This window comes from Poecilia reticulata, linkage group LG5 (assembly GCF_000633615.1).
Source record: "Poecilia reticulata strain Guanapo linkage group LG5, Guppy_female_1.0+MT, whole genome shotgun sequence".
NCBI classification, from domain to species: domain Eukaryota; kingdom Metazoa; phylum Chordata; class Actinopteri; order Cyprinodontiformes; family Poeciliidae; genus Poecilia; species Poecilia reticulata.
Window position 1 is genome coordinate 17,811,128 of NC_024335.1, and position 19,048 is coordinate 17,830,175.

The following is a 19,048-nucleotide window of genomic DNA, read 5'->3' on the forward strand; positions in this document are numbered from 1 at the left end:
TTTTCCTGACTGTCTCCGGCCCACTGACATATGCATACACCAAACCACACACTCAATCATACTGTTCCTATACATATTCAAGATTTAACAGAGGTTTATTCATTTATGATTCATAAGCTCATTTATAAAACATCCAATTCCGAAAAACTTCAGAATTGGAACTTTGAAAATTGGTTTTCTTCAAAATGCCCTCCGAGAACACCTCTGAATGTCAACAAAATGAAACAGGCTTTATGGATATGTATGAATTCATCTGCATGCACACAAGACTGTTTTGTGAAGACATTACCATTTTAAGAATCAAATTTGAAAACCAAACTTTGAGACAAGACTAAACAAGCCGAAAGAAGAAAAAGAAACAAATTTTGTTGCAAGGTTTAAACAGAGGAGTTTCATCGCCTAATGTCAAGGGTCAAAGGGTCAAAGGAGAAGATGCTCATTTTAACTGCCGCTGCAGAAATGCACATCGTCTCATGGGCAGCCTCATTTACGTGATAGCAGAGCCGGAGAACAAACAACACGCGATGCAGTCTTCATGTCACGTCTTCATTATGACAAAGAGTAGAAATATGTTTAAAAAGCCATTAACCTCAGCTTTACTTGAAAACTTTTAATGAATTCCTTGGTCACTTTTACAGAGTTGCTGTCTGTTTGATCTCTGCATGTGTCTCCCGATGTTTTCATATATTCACTCTGACATCTGAATGTCAGCCTCTCCGGAATAACCAACTGGGACGCTTATGTCTAGCAGAGAATACAAAAGGAAAAATGAGTACCTTCAATCGACACAACAGAAATCCAGAAGAAGAAAGTCAAGGTGAATCTAAGAGTGTTGTAGTGGACTCGAATAGAAAGAAAGAATCAAAGTATAAGATTCATGATTCTTCCTCTGCTTTGACAATGTCATCCTAATAACTAGTGGTTAATGGATTCTTGTGAATCAAAATTAGTTTGGAGGCACAGGAGGTGATTATGTTAAGCTCAAGTCTGTCCCTGAAGGGCACAGGACGCAGAGCTCTGCACACAGAAAATGTGAAACTGCCTGACTTGTCCGAACCCTGAGAAACTCATTACTCTAGCTGTGAGACTGGATCTCAGCAGGCAGAATAAGTTGTCAAAGCACCACTGCTAGATCAAAAGCAACTCCTTTCTTTTTTTTCGCACTCCTCCCTAAACTTGAGTAGTACATCGCTGGAAGGATAATAAGTCACCAAAAAATCTTTTTCACATAATAGCTGTAGTCTTGGGCTGGAGACATCAGGGAGAAGAACACAAGTGTGGGCATAACAACTTCTTGGAGACCTGCACTTAATAGGACAAGCTGTCTGTCCAACTGAGGGTTAGCGGAAAATGAGGGGAACAAAACTCACCAATGTTGCAGTTGTAGGAGGAAAGTAATATGCTGGGATTTTTTTACAACTTGCACAATATGATTATACATTAGCACTGATGACTGTAAAACATATGAATAAATGTCAATGGGTGTGGGATAAAAGGCATGGAAAACAAAGATTGAAACATTGCCTGAAAAGTCAGGCATATCTAAAGAAATAAAAAATAAAGACAAGTACAGAAATTTTCAGACACATCAAATAAACTTCAACACCAGCTGCCAAAAAAATAAACATTTATCTGAAATGTTGTCAATGATATTAACCTGAATTTCTGCGTTTTCTCTTTATCATCACACAAAATACTCTTTGTATGAGATGTATTGCATATTCGTCTTAATTTACTCTGCCCTCCCTAAATTTAATTCAGTGCAGTCAATGATCTTCAGAAGTCCAAACCAAGGCATTTATAGAGCATTTAGTCAATAACCAGCATCATGAAAACCAAGGGCATGGCAGTCAGGTTGAGGAAAAGTTTAAAGCTAGGAAATAAAAATCCATCCTTGAGCAATTTAGCAAGGAAGTAAAACTGTTGTGCTCAGATGTACATTTTCTAAATACTGACATTAAAGGGGGTAAATAATATGGATCACCTATTTAATTTTAAATAATTGAATTTAACAGTCATTCATTTGTAGAAATCAGATTTCACTTCTTTTGTCAAAAAAGCCATGACTGATTTGTAAATCGAATAAAAATGATAAAACAACCATGGCGGTGAAGATCTTTCATTTTTCACTGGATGCTCGACTTTGTGTTACCTTGTCTCATAAAATCAAAAAACACTGAACCTTGATGGTGCAATGTGACATTGAATGTGAGTTTTGCAGGGATCCTGCATTGAATTTGTTGCTGTGAGGCAAGTCTGGAATCACACGAGGCGACACCGTGAGCAGAATACACTTTTTACGTGCCGACGTCTGACGCAAGCCTTCAACATGCCGGTATGTAATAACTACTCTGCAATCCTTTGATCCATTCAGTCTGCTGAATGGTAATTCCGCCTCATCGGTTATGCAATTAATCATTTAACAGGCTTGTTTTTCGCAAACTCTCTAACCAACCTACAGTCTGACCCTGGGGTGAATTCATTGGGAAGTCCATTAATGGGAAAACTGACATGTGTTGAATGTGTTTCCTTTAAGTGGATGAATGTTTTAACAGCTAAATGATGAAAGACAAATGATTAGAAAATGGTTTCTTGGCATTTTACCAAGACAGTTATCAGTTGTTAACACTGCCATGATACATCTGAATGAGTATCAATCGGCTGGTAATGTTTAAAATTCAACAGAGATGCTCCCCAGTAGTGATGCTCAATTAAATTAAGTGCATTTACCAAACGGCATTTTGCTGCAACTTATCTTAATTCCTGCGAACGCCTTAGAGACTCATCTTGTTTTTCACCTCTTATTGAATAACTGGTAAACAATCATGCCCTGAAATATAAAACTCTAAACAAATGATCTTGAGTTACTCACCGCCCAGTTACTTTAATAATCATAGAGACACACAGAGTTCCAAGAAGGCCTCCGATGGCGAATATGGACACAGTTACAGACCACAAAATAGTCGATGTTTCTGGAGAAATAGGTTCCCCATATCTCTCCATCCAGGTCTTATTGTAGAAATCTTTGATGTACTGCAAAACACAAGAAAACAGATTCAGCTATAGTTCAGACAAGACAAAAAAAATATCTTAAAAAATTATTTTAAAATAACTGATAGCTGCAAATGTTATGCATTTTGGTGTAAATTAGTAGGTTTTTGTTTGGACTTTATGTTTGGCATAATCAGGTGCCAAGGTCATCTAGTTATTTGCAAATAATTCAGACAGACTCAATCAGCTGACTGGGCATCAGAAACAAAGACACTTTAGGGCTACTTTTGACAAAGAGCAAAAGATGGTTGATGTAACAGATTGCTGCATCCTACAGATGCACACATGTTCTGTTTAAATTGCTAATGTTAGCTAAAATTTGGGTTCTTCTAATCTCTTATCCTTACATCCATCCATCCATTTTATATACACCCTTGTCACTTAGTGGGGTCAGAGATGTATTCCCTTTTCAAAATATTTAATATCACCATTATATTAGAAGTAAGTGAAATGAAATAGATTAATAGCAAATTATGTCTTATTATGCCAACTCACAGACAGCGTTTCCATTCCTATGCAGCCCATCGTTTAAACACACAGTGTTGTGTTAGAAATCTGTTTCTAATCAATTTTTCTCCTCCGATAATCATACCTGCAGATCATTGATTACAACCCCTCCAAACAGCTCAGGTTTTTCAGAAAAGAATTACAATAATTAAAAAGGAAAAAGCTTACTTAGAAGTTTATGTGAGTGGTTCAAATCTATCTCTGTGTAATGTTCAAGGTTTATCCTTTCAATCCACTTCGCTGCACACAGCAAGTTAAAATTAAAAAAAAGCATTTCAGGCAAAGAAGACGGGGACTAATTATATATTTAGTTTGAGATGTCTTAACAGAATATTTCTTAAGATTTACTGCATATTTGACTCTTGGTTAAAAAAAAATCCTTCATTTATTTTAAAAAAGACCAGCTGCTGGTCTTGGTTTATGCATGCATGCTGTGGTCTGACGTGCTGTTCGAAGAGGTTATTGTTGCTTTGGTAGATTGTTACTAAAAAGGCTAATCAAGATCCTTTGTGAGGCAGCCTGGTTTGGTGTGTGTGCATAGAGAGGCTCTACCACAGGCGTTTTATTGTAATAAATTCCACCACTACCTTTTTCCAGTCACCCTTTTCCAACCAGGAAACGGATGAGAATAGACAGTAGGCTCCCTTTGTGAACATTAGAACCTGGTGTGGTGGGAGAACATAAACTAAAAAGGGGGCTTCATGTATTTTCCATGAGTTTTGGAAAGACAGCGGAAGCACGGTGGTCCCCCTGCAGTGGTCGACAGAAGTCAGCAATACATTAATGATCAGCTCTTGTTCCTGGTGGGCAGAGGCTACAAAGGAAGATAAACAATGAGCAATTGCTTGACACGCTAAAAAGACGGAGGCTTTCTTGCATTTGCAGAACAGAACCTGCTTTAGTAGCTCAGTTTTTTTGAGAGCAGAGAGCAAATTAAATGTTACAAAGAATTGAAAAAATAACGCAAAATGTCAAAAGATGCTAAGGAAAAGTGTGTTTGAATAGGAATGTCCTTTTTTTAATGAGTCCACTTGCTCAAGACAACATAAAAACTAAGGAAGCTCATTCCACAGTTGAGGTACATCAGCCTTAAAATAGAAATACCTTCAAACTTTATATCTGGTCCTTTGAGGTATGAGTAGGCATGAGAGATTAACCAAACCCATAAGAAAAGTCTTTAATAATAATAATGTGGAAGGTTGATTTTTTTTTTTTTTACTTGAATACTATTTTGGAAAAATTCAATTGCAAACATTTAGCTTTTCCAAAGTATGACAAGTGATCTGAAAGACCAATGTAAATAAAGAAGATTAGACCTTTGCTTGTCAGCTGAGAAACTCATTAACTAGACTGATGACATAGCGTAATTTGTCTAAATGACCCTATAACTGGTTGACAGTAGCAGTAGAGGTGTGCACAGTGGTGCACTTTGCAGCTCCAATGCATTGTTGGAAGAAGGTTGAAATACTTGCTCAGACCAAGCTGCATGCTCTTGAGGTACTTCATCTTCCTCCAAGGTCCAAGGTTGACTGGGCTCCCTACTAGTAATTTTGGTAGTGAGTTAGTGAGTGTGTCCATGCATTGCTGGGTGTCTCCGTGTTGTGCGGTCATATTTGGAGAGCTGTCCAGGGTGTAGCAGTCTTTCAGCAAAGATCACTGAGGTAGACCCTGGCAAAAACTCCAATTATTTCTTTTGTCCCTTGCAGTACACATAGCCACTCTGCTGCATATGTTGAAGCAACGTGTTTGAAATGTTTGAAAAAAGAAAATCCTCAGGAGAATTACCAACTCTCCCCTTTTATGAAAGTTCTTGAAGACTGTTATTTTAAATCGAGATATTCTTATCAGCAATTTCCTTGCATGGGAGAGTATGTTGATGAAGAGCTGCAGGTATCCCTCTCTAACCGAAGAAGACAATCATATCAAGCCCATCTGCTCCTCTTTTACAGCAATCAGTCTGCTAATTAGACTGATAAGTGAGTTCAGGTTTCCTCTTTCCATCTTCACTCAGGATTTTGATGCCAATTAATTTCTTTACAATGATTTCATATGAATCTGCTCAGTCTACATTGTCTGAAAATGTGTCAACTGTTACCAATAAAATCAAAAGTCACAAAGATTCGCAGCAAAATATTCGTGGAAATGTTTTGACAATGACTGCATGTTCTGCTACCTTTCTCTGTATTCTTAATCAGATCGCCGGTTTCCACTCAATAAGCGCTCGTCCCAGCAGTGCTTTGTTTTTTTGACAGATGATCTTTTTTTCTCCGTTATATTGTTATACTTTGGATTTCTTTTCCCTTTTCCCATTTGTCTGTATTTTTAATAATTTTGCAGATTGATAATTCATCAGAAACCCTCACCAATGTTAAAGAAAAACATATTTTTAATATTGTGGGTATATCTCCAAGTTTCAGTTGATTTTTCTAACTTTTGCCAAACTTCGACTTCGTATTGTCATGTTAAAGCATGTAGTTGGTCTCACTCAACTCTTTCATCTCTTTTATGTGCCGATGGGATTTTTGAGCAATTCATCAAAGTGCTGCAGAGGACAGAATGAAAGCACAGTGAACTATTGAACTATTTTGATTTGTTAGAAGCCACAAGTTTGATATTACCACCAGGAGCAAATGGAGGGTGATACAAACCCTGAGAACACCACATAATGTCACAGCACTGATTCTCAAGATTAAACTTTTAATAATCTGTATATAGTAGGCAGGCAGGCTTTCTTTCCTTTTCTAACTCAATCCCCACTGCCCCCTTCATTACTATGTTGAACCCATCAATCACAGTTTGCATGATAATATGTAGTTTAATCAACTTATACAGATAAGATCTAATTAAGTGAACATCACTTTTCAATGAACAGAGTTCATTTTAGACTCCACTGAAGAGATAATATAGGTTAAAAGCACCACTTCTAAATCAGCAGATAAAAGCAGCATGTACAGTATTATAAAACAAACACCTAAATATGTATGAGACATCATAGTGGAAATTGAAAAGTTTATGAAATTACAGAGCAGATATTACAGTGGGACAAATTGCCTAAAGGTGTGTTGCTTCACAAATTTGCTACACATCAACCTATTGAGGCATGGACTCCACTAGACACCTAAAGGTGTAGAGAGTAATACTTGGCAGCAACATCGTGGTCCCAGATAAAGATTCTTTGGGTTATGCAAGTCCATGAATCAGATTTGTTTGTCCATTTCTATCCCACAAATGCTTGGCTGGCTTGAAATGGATTTGAAGGACAAGTTAACCAACTGTTTTATTCTTCAAATAAATCATTATTGCTTTTGGTAGAAGCTGTTCCTGTGAAACATGGTCTGCAACAATACCTAAGTAGGTGCCATTCGTTTGGCTGTTATGTCACAATAGCAACCAAATGGATGGCAATCTAGGTTGCTCTGCAGAACATTGGCCAAGCCCAAACAATGCCAAATGCTGTGGACCCTGGTGTTCTCCAGGAAAGCAAACTACTCTGTCACCCAGGCGATGTAAAACCAAATTTAATACATCAGGCCGAGCAACTGTCCTATTGGACAAAGGAACCTGCCAAGGACATCCTCTGCCAGCATGTGCACTTTTAATGGTGCATGACCGTGTATTCCCATATGCAACAAACGGTGATCCACAGTGTATTCTCACACTTCTTTCTTCGGTCAGAAAAAGCATGAACTTCTTCAGCAGTGTGAGCAACACTAGGTTTCTTCCTGTTTGCGTGCATTTCACAGGTGATCGTTGATGCAGCTCCCCAGGTGCATCAATGATCCTTGACTGTTGCTTCACACTATTTCCTTCCAACGTTTTTTAATAGACCATTACAGGCTGGAAGCATCCCACAAGGGCTGCAGTTTGTGAGATGCTCTGACCCAGGAGTCTTTGTTTTATCATTTGGCCTTGTCAAACTCCCTGACATCCTTATAGTCCCGAAACATTACTGTCTATTTGCCTTTCGTTTTAAAGAAGTGGGAAGAAAATAACACCTCAGCATCATCTTAGAAAGCATTCTGACATTGTAGCGTAGCACAATTTGATCACCACATGAATCACTGTCAATGTGTCCCCAGTGTAAGAACCACAGCTCTCCCACAATGCTATGAAGAACCTTTACTTACTTCTAACTGCTGGATATTTGAAACTGAAAGTAAAACTGAAAGCATGACCTACTTTCTGACTCATTTGGTTAAAAATTATCTGACCACTTATGGGACATTGTGGCCCATTGAAATTGTTTTCCTAAAGGTTCCATTGATCTGAAGGGATATAAAAAAAACTTTTTTTCACTGAGAATATCAATGTTACCAACTGTGTAAAGGCTTTAGGTATAGTTTTGTTTGTTCTTCATATGTTGTAATTTGTATTTACAATGAAAAAATAACTAGTTTAAAAAATAGATTAAACATAAAAATTTTGAATGTATTTTGCTGTTGGCCAGTACAAAAATGTTATGTAAACTGCATAACATAAATTGCACATTTTTTAAACTATTACGCAGCGCTGTCTTGTGCCAAATGCATTTTAGTACAAGACGGCACTGAATAGCTTTAGCACCACATCTTTTCTTGTTACAGACAAAAGCCATGCATGTAGATGTATATTTTGTAGTTAATATTATGAGTATTGTATACTGTCACAACCAGTATCACAATAACCAGTACAGAAAAATGGTTACAGTCTTTATTAATAAGTGAGACAGCATGCTGTAGTTCTGGCTGTAGTTCTGCGGTTATAACAGACCGAAAAGCCACAACTGAGGGTTCACACACTCATGTGCTTCAAGAAGGCACGGGGAAAAAAAACACAAAGTAATTTTGAGTTATGCGCGGCGTTGCCTTTGTCTGTGTGGGCAACCCAAGAGCCGACGGCTGTAATCTCTGAATACTAATTAAATGACCTGTGGGGAATCTAATTACCTTTGAACAAACACAAGGCTAAATTAGAAAGTCTAACCTCTGAAAATGCAAGGTTTGTTTCTATTTCTTGGGCTGGGATAGAAAAGCTCCTGAAAATTGGATTCACCAAATATAAGAAAAGAAAAAAGACTATGCAAATATCTTTCCACTCTAAGCAATTTCTAAATATATTCATAAGTCACTGCATGAAAGGTACCTGCCTTAAATTGAAAAAGTTGGTTTGAGGTAAATAAGAAAGCAAATTTTTGGAGTGTTATTTGTTTAATCTGGGATTAACCTTCTGATACACTGTTTCAAAGACAGCCATGTGTGCTCATTTACTGAAAAAAAAAATGTGAGTTTATGACCTATATTGTACTAATTAGGTGGACTGCGCTCATCTTTAACTCTTTTCTTAGTCTGACTCAGCATTGAGAGCGGAGTTAATAAAGATAGATTATACTGTTCCTACCTATTGTTTATGTTTCCAGAGGAGAGACGGTCTCACAATGAACTAAATAACATATCACTGATTGCAGACAAAAGCTCAGCCCAAAGTTACTCGCACTTCCTATTGCAAAAGAATGCATTACATTTAATATTCTAATGGTGATAACATGTTATGAATTAGTTGTTTATTTTAAAAACTTACTAATTTCTGCTGGAGCAAAATGAAGTCATTCACATAAGCGATCATCATTTGAAAGGCACTGATGTGCCTCTAAATTGTCTGCGTCATTAGAGTTTCAGGGTTATAAATTGCATTGAGAAATGGTTTAACGATCTCGGGACCTGCATCAGTTGCTGGGTAAAAGATTATTTCAACTCTGCCACATGTCATGATGAAGGTCTTTTTAACAGTCTTGATAAAAAATATGGGAAAATGCGCTTTGTGGAGCATCAGTATCACTCCACAATCTGCACTGCATTGATATTTGTTACCATCATCTATGACAGTTTTCACCAGAACTGTCACTGAGTAAGCAATAATCTTAAGACATATGGGGCAAAATTTCATCAATTCATCAATGCAGCTCCCTTCTGTTTAGCTGTGCATCATAAATGGTGTTCAGCATGTCCTGTGTTTCGGCTAAGTTTTTATAGGCGGCTGTAATAAACATTTAAGTTCAATTTTTTTCAGCGCCATGTTAATCATTCAGCTGAAGTGTTAGCAACGCCTGACTCTGAATCTAAAGTCACATCTAGATTAACATTTATTGATTTCTAGCAGTGCTAACAAGATAAGAAATGAGAAAACAAGGTAAATCAATGCTGCCTTCCGATAGCAATGGGATATCCAAAGGCAAGCTAATAGTTTAGCTTTACTCACCGAAGCAGGTGCATTGACCACAGAGAGGTTATAGCCGTAAAGAAAAGATGAACCCAGGGCCCCAAAGAAGGCTGCGCTGAACAGGCAGGTTGTGAGAGGCTGCTTCTAAGAGAGAAGACAGAAGAGACGAAATTCAGATTTTCATGCTAGTTAGACAGACAAAAGATTTATCAAAGAAAGTCAAGTCAATGTCATGACCAAACTCACTACAGGAAGTGTTCTTTAGACAATCAGGTCAGAAAACTGGGTTTTGTCTTTTGAGGATTTCGTCTGTTTTAGTTTTGCCATGTTGAAACCTCTAACTTCAGTTGAGTTATTTGAGATGCAGTGTGGTTGGCAGACACAAAGTAGTGCACAAATGTGAAACTGAAGGATCGTGACGCAGGGATTTTGAATTTTTCTACCAATAAAAACACAAAAACTGACATATTTAACTTGCTTTATACTAAAATCCCTAAAAAAAAATCCAGTGCAACCAATGGCCTTCAGAAGTTAAAATACAGATAACAATTAGTGCTTAAAATTATTTCCTGTTCAGCCTCTCAGTTCACTGCCATCTTCACCATTTCTCACAGCTGAACAGAAAAAACAACTTCCGATTACATCCACAACACTTTGCTACTGCTGCCACCAACATCATATCAGCTTTTGGTTGGTTTCAGTATTGCACTCTTCTTCAGGGATCACAACTGTAAGCTTCTAGTTGCATTTTAGCAATAAGGGTACCAGTACGTTTTGAGGAAACACACACCAACTTTATTTGTGGGTGAGTATCAGTTTGTCTTATTTCATACTTTTGCCGATTGAAATTTAATACATAGGACATGCGTTTGTAATTAGAAACAATCCAGCCAATCAATATCCTTCTGAAGTCACATAATTAGTAGGAAAAAAAGAGTCCCCATGTGTTTAATTTGATCTTAACTGTTCCATAAGGATCTCAGCTTGTTAAAGAATATTGGAAAACCTACAATATCTTGAAGACCACGAAACATACTAGAGACATCAGGGGGGAAAGTTGAGAAGAGGTTTGAAGTTGGGTTAGGTTATAACAACATTCACAGCATACCAACTCTAAAAGCAATGCTTAATACATTTATTCAATGCAACTGCAGACCAGCCAAAACATGGCTCAACACACAAACAGAAATGAAGCATCCGCCAAAGGGTTGGTGATAACTCTTCAGGACCTGCGGAGATCCACAGCACAGGTCAAACAAGGCACGTAAGGGACAGAGAAAATATTTAGCAGAAGGTTATCTAATCAGATTATTCAAAAAATGTTGCTTTGACTCACATGCAAAGCACTGACTTGTGGTCACTAAACCAAAACAACTGCCTCTGACATTGGAGGTAGTTCTACAAACTAATAACTCATGGGGCTCAATTTAAATGTACTATAGTAATTTGTGTTACTCTATCACGTACACTCCCTATACAATCAACTGAAGTTTGTGGTATTAAAGTGACGACATGATGCATCAAGAAGTATAAATGCCTTTGTAAGCCACAGTAAAAACCACCTGAACATGAACTCTATTAATGCTGCTGGTTTATACACACCAGCAGCCCTGAGTTTCTGATGTGAACAAGATGTGATGTTAGATGACTCATGTTTCAGTTTTAGAAGTGAGAATTAACTCTTATTTTAGACACAAGTGTAATCCTGTACATCATAGCTCACATAAACCTCTCAATATGCAATGTAGGAAATCAGAATATTGTCCCACACTCCTAGACATGTTGGATGTTGCAAATCTTAAACTTCTTAAGATTTATTTAACATATAACTTTTAAAAGATAAAAATGTATTGCCACTCAAGACAACCAAAGCACTAAGGAAGTCAAAGTTTTAATGTTTCTCCTAATGGAGGGTGCAGAAGGAAATGCCACGGCATCATTAGGCCATGTTGCTCTGGAGAATATGAATGTACTGAGCAGATTCATGATGCATTTACATTATCACATATTCACAATGCAAGAATGGCATTTAGGGAGTAAGACCGTGAAGATGGTGAGGTGTATTAATGAGCATCGTGACTCATACTTTAATGCCAATGTGTTAGTTATGGCTAATAGCTAGAAAAGGCTCGAGGGATATTTAAATGTTTTAAATCTTCCAGGAACCTCTTCTGAAAAGTATAATACCTTAAATAAAACTGTGAAATTAACAGAAATATAACCTTTTGAAGTCTGACATAGGTGCTGTTAGGATTAGGGTTAGAGTTGGACATACTCTGTGTGCGTTTTTAGAAAGGGGTGACCCCAGAAACTAGCAGCATCAGAAACGTCCACCCAAGGTCACGCTGTTATTATTGACTCTTCCCATAAGTTTGATTTGTTGATAATATGAACACATGAAGATGAAAAAGTGTGCTTTATTGTTCCTATACACATGGAACAATAACACACAACCTGTTGGTGCCTCTTTTAATGGCCGAAAAGAACATAATGGTGACTGACCCAACTTGAAACTGACAAACGTAATAAATAAAAATGTATTGAACATAAATGAATGAAAATCAGACATTGCTTTTGAAATGTGGTTCAACAAAATCATTAAAAAAAAATTTTTTTAAACTAATGAAACAGACCTGGACAAAAATGATGATCCTTCTTAAAAAAATGTCAAACAATGTCACCAGAGGTATGATTCAAGCTTAAAGGTTGACAATTCATCAGTATGCCGTTTGGTGACATGGTGCAACCAACCATCCTGGTTGTGAAAATTGATGTAAATTGATGACAAATTCAAGAGAAGAATAATATGAGTGTTAACCAAAGACCCAAAAACAGCCTCCAAAGAAAGTAAAGGTAAATTTCAAGGTTAAGGTGCATCAGTGCCAGATTGCACCATCTGTCATCATTAAGCCAAAGCGAACTTCGTGGACGACATCCAAGGAGAAAAGAACTGGACCTTGACTGGCCACAATTCATAGTTACGAGCCACGAAGAATGTCCTTTTGACACATGAGACAAAACTCAGGTTATTGGGGAAGGAGATGAAACATGCCATTTGGAGAAAGCAACCTGACACAACTGGAGTCCATGAGGAGTGGGCCAAAATATCTGTGGATAGCTGCAGAAGTCTGACAGCCACAGAAAATGGATTACAGTGACTGCCTCAAAAGTTTATGCAACAAAATATAAAGTTGAAGGTACCATCTTTTTTGTTCAGGCCTGTTTCAATAGATTTTTAAAAACGATTCAATTTCATAAGAAATGCCTGATTGTCATTGGTTAGTTTTTCGAGAAAAAAAACCCCATATATTATTACTTTTGTTGGTTTCAAGATATTTCAGTGGGCTTTTTGGGGTACCAGCAATTTTGTTCACATTTGTTTAAGTCATACACAAATTTGAAAAAAAGATTTTAAAGAAACAAAATGGAGAGTTAATGAGAAATTTACAAGTGTAATTTTCTTAAAATCTTATGTGGTTGTACAACTGCATACCATGATGCCCTTTCTCCATGCCACAATAAGCATTAATATTCCAAGAAACAATTTCAGTATTTTCATACATTAGTTTCTGTTTACGGTTTGATCTGACCGTTTTCCATCAGGGGCTCAGAAATCTAAATGGCAAAGGAGAAGTTGATGGCATGCAATTTTCCTTTAAGCCAATTGTCTTGAAACAGAAATTTCTATTTGTGTTGTCAGACTCAGTGGCAGGGCAAAAGAAATTATATGTTTTTTAGAGCAGGACTGACCAAGAATCTCACTGTGCATTGTGCTACTTTAGATGAACAGCTGCTGTGGCTGTGATTACTGCCAGTACAGCCCATTCTTTACCCACTTATTACCACTGCAAGTGGGATTTCACATTGTTAGTTCCTCGAACAATCCTTTACACATGGGGTTGCTGTGCAGATATTCAGTACTGTGGAGAGGGTAGTTTTTAAGTAAAGCTGATTTTATAACACTCTTGCACCGTTTTGTTTCAAAGGTCACAAATTGTCTAAATTGCTCGTCAGTATGTTTAACTTCTTAGCAAATAGATTCATATGCCTGTCACGATAACAAATTTTGCTGGACGAGAAATTTTGCTGGACAATATTGCGATAATCGATAATATTGTTGTTTTGAGAACATTTTCAAATGACGTAACGGTAATGACAAGATAATAGTGAAAGAGCACATTCTCAAAGATCAGTAAACTTTAAATTTAAATCAACATTTAACACTGGGAGACATTTTAAATATCCAAAATAAATAAACAAAACAACAAATACAATTAATTTTGAAGTCTTTCTAAACAAAATTGTCCTTCAAAACATGGGTGGTTGAGACTAAAGCACCAAATTGAGACTTTTATCCTCCAGTTTTTGGTAGAAAGAGAAAAAAAAGAGATAAACGATAAATTATGCCCATGGAAATAATTGAGTTTGTTTTAATTCATCATGTGATTAATGACATGATTCTGGTAGGAAGAGCTTTGATTTGTCTCTCACCACAGGTCTGGGCCAGTTTATCGTTTCTATTTGCATACATGTTGTCTCAGAAATGTCCACAGTTTAAATTTCAATCATATAATTCATGACAGTGTTTATTAGAATGCTGCGCCATCAGTGTAATTACAAGGTCGTTGAGTTCTTAGCAATATTAAAGGAAGGCGTCTGAATTCTGCACAGACAGGCCAAGAGGGTGGTAAAACTGAGCCTGCTAGAATGAAGTTTGATAATTAGAGATTTGAGAAATGGGTGCACACTGCAAAGCAAACACAACACAATGACATACTCTATGCACTGTTGGGCACTGAAAATAAATTAAACCGAAGAGCACATGCGCACATGGAATAATCAATGGCTTATGGATAGTTTCACACAAAAACTACTTATATTTTAACTTAAAAGGTCATTAAATAACCCACGTAAAGTAACATTTATAATATTTTATACCTTTTTAATCAAACCAGAATTTTTAAATAAGGATAATGTGTTGTATGTTGTGCATGTTTTATTGCATTTTATCCTCATACACTCTGATCAGGCATAACATTATGACCAGTACGAGTCTGATTAGTCTGGTTTCATACATTCACATACACAGCAAACTGTTCTGCAGTGTGTAGAGCTGGCAATAAGTTCAGCAGCAATATCAACTACAGTAGTTTGTTGGTTAGCTCAAACCTTCTCCTCGCTTCTCATATCAAATAGCCTTGACCCCCCCATGACCCTTTCACCAGTTCACAGTTTCTTCTTTGGACATCCACCTGTGGCAGGTGGATGACCCAAACATCCACCTGCCACAGTTTGTTAAACCCACTCAAATCATTGTGCCTGACGATTTTTCCTGAATCTAACACTTTGATGACATGATGTCAACTTTCTGCCTAATATATGCCACCTTCGAACAGGTGGGAAGAGATGATGATTGTTATTCGCTTCATCAGTCAGTGGTTATATTACTCCTGTTCGGTGTATTTATTCATCGGTTCTATTAATCATTTATCAGGCGCTTCATCGACATCCCTGCTCCCGTCTGTGCTCATGTTGTTTTGCCCCTGTTTTCTCCATGTTAACCAGTTCGCCTTCCCATTGGGTTTATCCCAGTTTGGAATTGTGTTTCCTGAGGTCAGGAAGATGACCATTGAGATGTAACTCGTTTATCTTGCATTTTGTGCTTGGGTTTTTTCCAAAAATATCTATCCTTCTTCACAATAACTATGTAGTATGTATGTATTTTCTACTATAGGTGAGTGTTGGTGTTAGACTTGTCGCTACACTGGATTTTAATGTGTCATTACATAATGCCAACTGCAGACATGACCTTCAACAACAAGTTACAAGTAGTTCATCAAGTTAATGGATGACATCAGTTCACTACAATGGCTGTTTGCAGTTTTGAAAAATGTGTGTATTGGCATATAAAGCGGTCAGTGGCCTAGAACTGAAACACGTTTCTGATTTATTTGTCAAATATGAAGTATCCTCCTTACACCTTTAGAAACCTCAGGACTGAAATTAAACAAGGTGAAGTGGCATTAAGTTTTGATAGACCTCATCTCTGGAACAAAAAACCTCAGATGTACGGAGATGTTCCTCTAAATCAAGACTTAAAACGCCTTTGTTTACAGCCATCAAACAATCTGACAACTGGACAGTTAGATATTATGAGACTGAAAGTTAGATTTTGATTTAAAATAGGCATTTAAATATATATTTTAATATTTAATACTTTTATGCAATGCTTTTAATGGTTTGACATTTGATTTCTGTTTCAAGAAATGTCTTCTCTTTGCCTTTGGTGTCCTTCAGGGCGACTTGGATTGATTGCCCTCTGTAATAATGGAGATAATAAATAAAATTGCCTGGAATCTGTAATAAGTGGCTCGATGGATGAATAGAATACCTAAAATTGAACTGAGATACTTACAAAGCGCAACCAAAGGAGTTAAAAGCTGAATTTTAATTAAAATATTGTGAACCAAGTTAACTTAATAAAGTTACGTTTTCTGATCAGGTTTCATGAATGGTTGGTTTCTATTTCTCATGTTTTTCTCTCAAATGTGTCCATTTTGTTCAGATGGATTGCACAAGACAAATAACACATCAAACTTCTTATTTATCTCGGTCTAATCTTTTTAAGCTACAAAAACCTGACATTTCAACACAGTGTGTAAACTTTTCAGATCCAAAGCAGCTTAACAGCTCCACTCAGCAACGTCCTTGGAGAAATTTATGAGCGACTGGGTTGGAGATGTTAATAAAAAAATCACAGGATGTGCTCCTAGATCAAAGCTTTAATACTTATAGAGGTCACAAGTTTTGGAGGCTAAGATGAAGAGAGCCCTTATGAATAGCAACAGTGTTAATGATACAACGCAGATGGTCATAAAGAGAATAATAAACATGTCTCCTGGAAGTGTGATTTAATTTGCCTGAAGCAGAAATGCATTTTACCATAGCAACAATATAATCTCATGTGTGAATATTTATCCAAGTTGTCATAAAAAATTATCATTTTTATGATAGTGGGGCAAATCTGTTCAACTTATACAGAGCAAAATCGGGGCAAAAATATGGGTCCAAAGTATCAAAAGTGCAATACAACACAGAAACATACAAACGCCACACACAGCGCATGTCAGAGTAGGTTGGCGACACACCTAAAATATAACAACAGTGACCTACATAGCACTATAGGTGCCATGCTTGGAGTCCATCAATAATCGAGCAGTGGAACATAAATCTTTGGAAAAAAAAAAATTACCATTTCAGGTCATTTGGTGCTTATCAGAAAAAATAACTTCCACCTGTATCAGGCTCACCTTTCCAGGGGTTTTCTGTGAGTCGTTCATTTTGTGGTCAGCCTGGCTGTCCTGCTTGTCCGTGATGGAGTTTCAGCAACCTAAAACAAGAAGGTCACAATACATCATATGAGAAACGTCGCTGCTGGGGAACACCCACGGTGGCGCTGGGGTCATTTCATAACAACAATTGGGGAAGTAAGATTTGTTTTTTTCTCTCTTTTTTTTCGTGCAAGCTGCTGATGGAAACATCTGCTGCAAAGGAAGTGACTGTGCGTGCAGAAGCTTGCAGAAAGCAGCTCAGGATTGTGGAATCCTGAGTTAGTGCCCTCCGTGTAAAGTTTTAATGAGATTCAAATAAGAGATAAAACCCAATCAGACTACAGCATGAATTACTGCCCGTTTCTAACCTTCAAATAAGAAAAAATTAAAGATTTTGTCAGCAACATGGTGTGGAAAATCCACGGATGTCCAGCGCATCGGATAACAGAGTGACTCTGCCCTCAAGTGGATTTAAGTGCAACAACACTCCAACGCTGAACAGTGGAAGCCGACCTGTCCGCAAATTACAAGTTGATCTCGGTGATTAACTATGTTGGCAAAAGAATATTTCTTTCTTTAATTTAATTCCAAGGACAAAATTAACATATATTATAGATTCAGTACATACAGAGTAAGATATTTTAAGCATTCATTTCAATAAAAGGGATTTTTAATACAGAGATGCTGCTCTAATGGAAGATAAGACACTTCTGACTTTCGGTCAGATTCACACAAGACAGACAGTTGCAGTTCATTTTCTGGATATGTTTGTATGTGGCTTTTGAAGAACAAAGTCCTGCTGCTGTCAGCACTTTGAGGATCTTCTCAACAGTTTTGGGGGCTTTGATTTGTAACCATCTAGGACACACGTGTCAAACCGAAGGCCGAGGGGCCAAATCCTGCCCGCCATAGCTTTATGTGGCCCGCTAGACTCTAATATGACACATAAATAGAACTGTCAAGATAAAGGGCATGCTTAAATATCATTTGATCAATCAAATCAAAGCAGTTTTTATCTATTTACTGCTTCCCGTTTCTTGCGAATTATCATGGAAATTCACACAAAACCAAGGAATCCCTGCACTTTTTTGCGCTAATACATAATTGTGAGTTTATTGCAGATTTTTGGATCTAAGTGACTTTTTACTTTTTTTACTTCTACTAAGCAGCTCCTTAAGATTTACTTGATGTCAAGTTATAATCCATAATAATAGGGTAAGTAATAAAAAGCACAAATATTTCTAAATTAGTACCACAAACCATTTGATTTTTATTGCAAAAAAAAATAGAAAGTCACAAAAACAATCAAAATCTTTTAGGGACTGAATATTATTTAATTTTAAGAATTTATTCATATTTTAATAGTTTTGGGTTTTATCAATACATTCTGGCACAGCTGTAAGTGACTCAGTCTTAAATTAACTTCTTGATTAAACTAAGTTATTGAAATACCTCTGTATATTTCAACAGTTATTGCCTCAGTTTGTAACACCCAATTTATTTCTTATACTTGTTGCAGAGGAAATTAATACAAAACATCCCTTAAAATCTGCATTTAGGAATCACTTGTTACTCCTGGAATCCTCTTGTGTACCAAATTGTATTTAGACACACTCATTCACATCCCTGATAAAATTATATTACATAACAAGTGAGACTTTGAACTACGGCCACGACCAGAAACCCTCTGCTGCAAAGCAGAGCAGTTATAAGCTCATGATACATGAGCAGCAATAAGTTTTAATTGTTTGATGAAAAACAATGTTCATAATGTAAGACTAGCCTACATTTCAAGAAGAATACCAGCCATAAGTGAAATACTGCAACAACCTGAGACCACATGTTGGCTAATGTTTGTTTAACATGAAGTGGAAACCATCAAAAGTCAGTAGTGACGTTAGCATTCCCCCTAACCCAGTAATCACTCCGTCATCATGATGCTGCTGGAAAGAAAATCCATGTGC

The 19,048-nt window shown here is 37.0% G+C and overlaps 1 protein-coding gene across 6 annotated transcripts in view; it reads right to left on the reverse strand.

Annotated features, from left to right (window-relative positions):
• Positions 1-19,048, reverse strand: part of slc2a9l2 (solute carrier family 2 member 9, like 2) — a 121,214-nt gene that overhangs the window by 96,797 nt on the left and 5,369 nt on the right. For 5 of the 6 annotated variants that reach the window (XM_008409515.2, XM_008409518.2, XM_008409519.2 and 2 more), the window contains exons 2-4: positions 17,064-17,143; positions 9,793-9,897; positions 2,873-3,033 (exon numbers count right to left, since the gene is read on the reverse strand). In XM_008409515.2, coding sequence (XP_008407737.1) covers positions 2,873-3,033; positions 9,793-9,897; positions 17,064-17,093 — 296 coding nt within the window. In that variant the 5' untranslated portion in view covers positions 17,094-17,143. The remainder of the gene's footprint in view (positions 1-2,872; positions 3,034-9,792; positions 9,898-17,063; positions 17,144-19,048) is intronic. The other variant, XM_008409520.1, reaches the window with a different exon arrangement.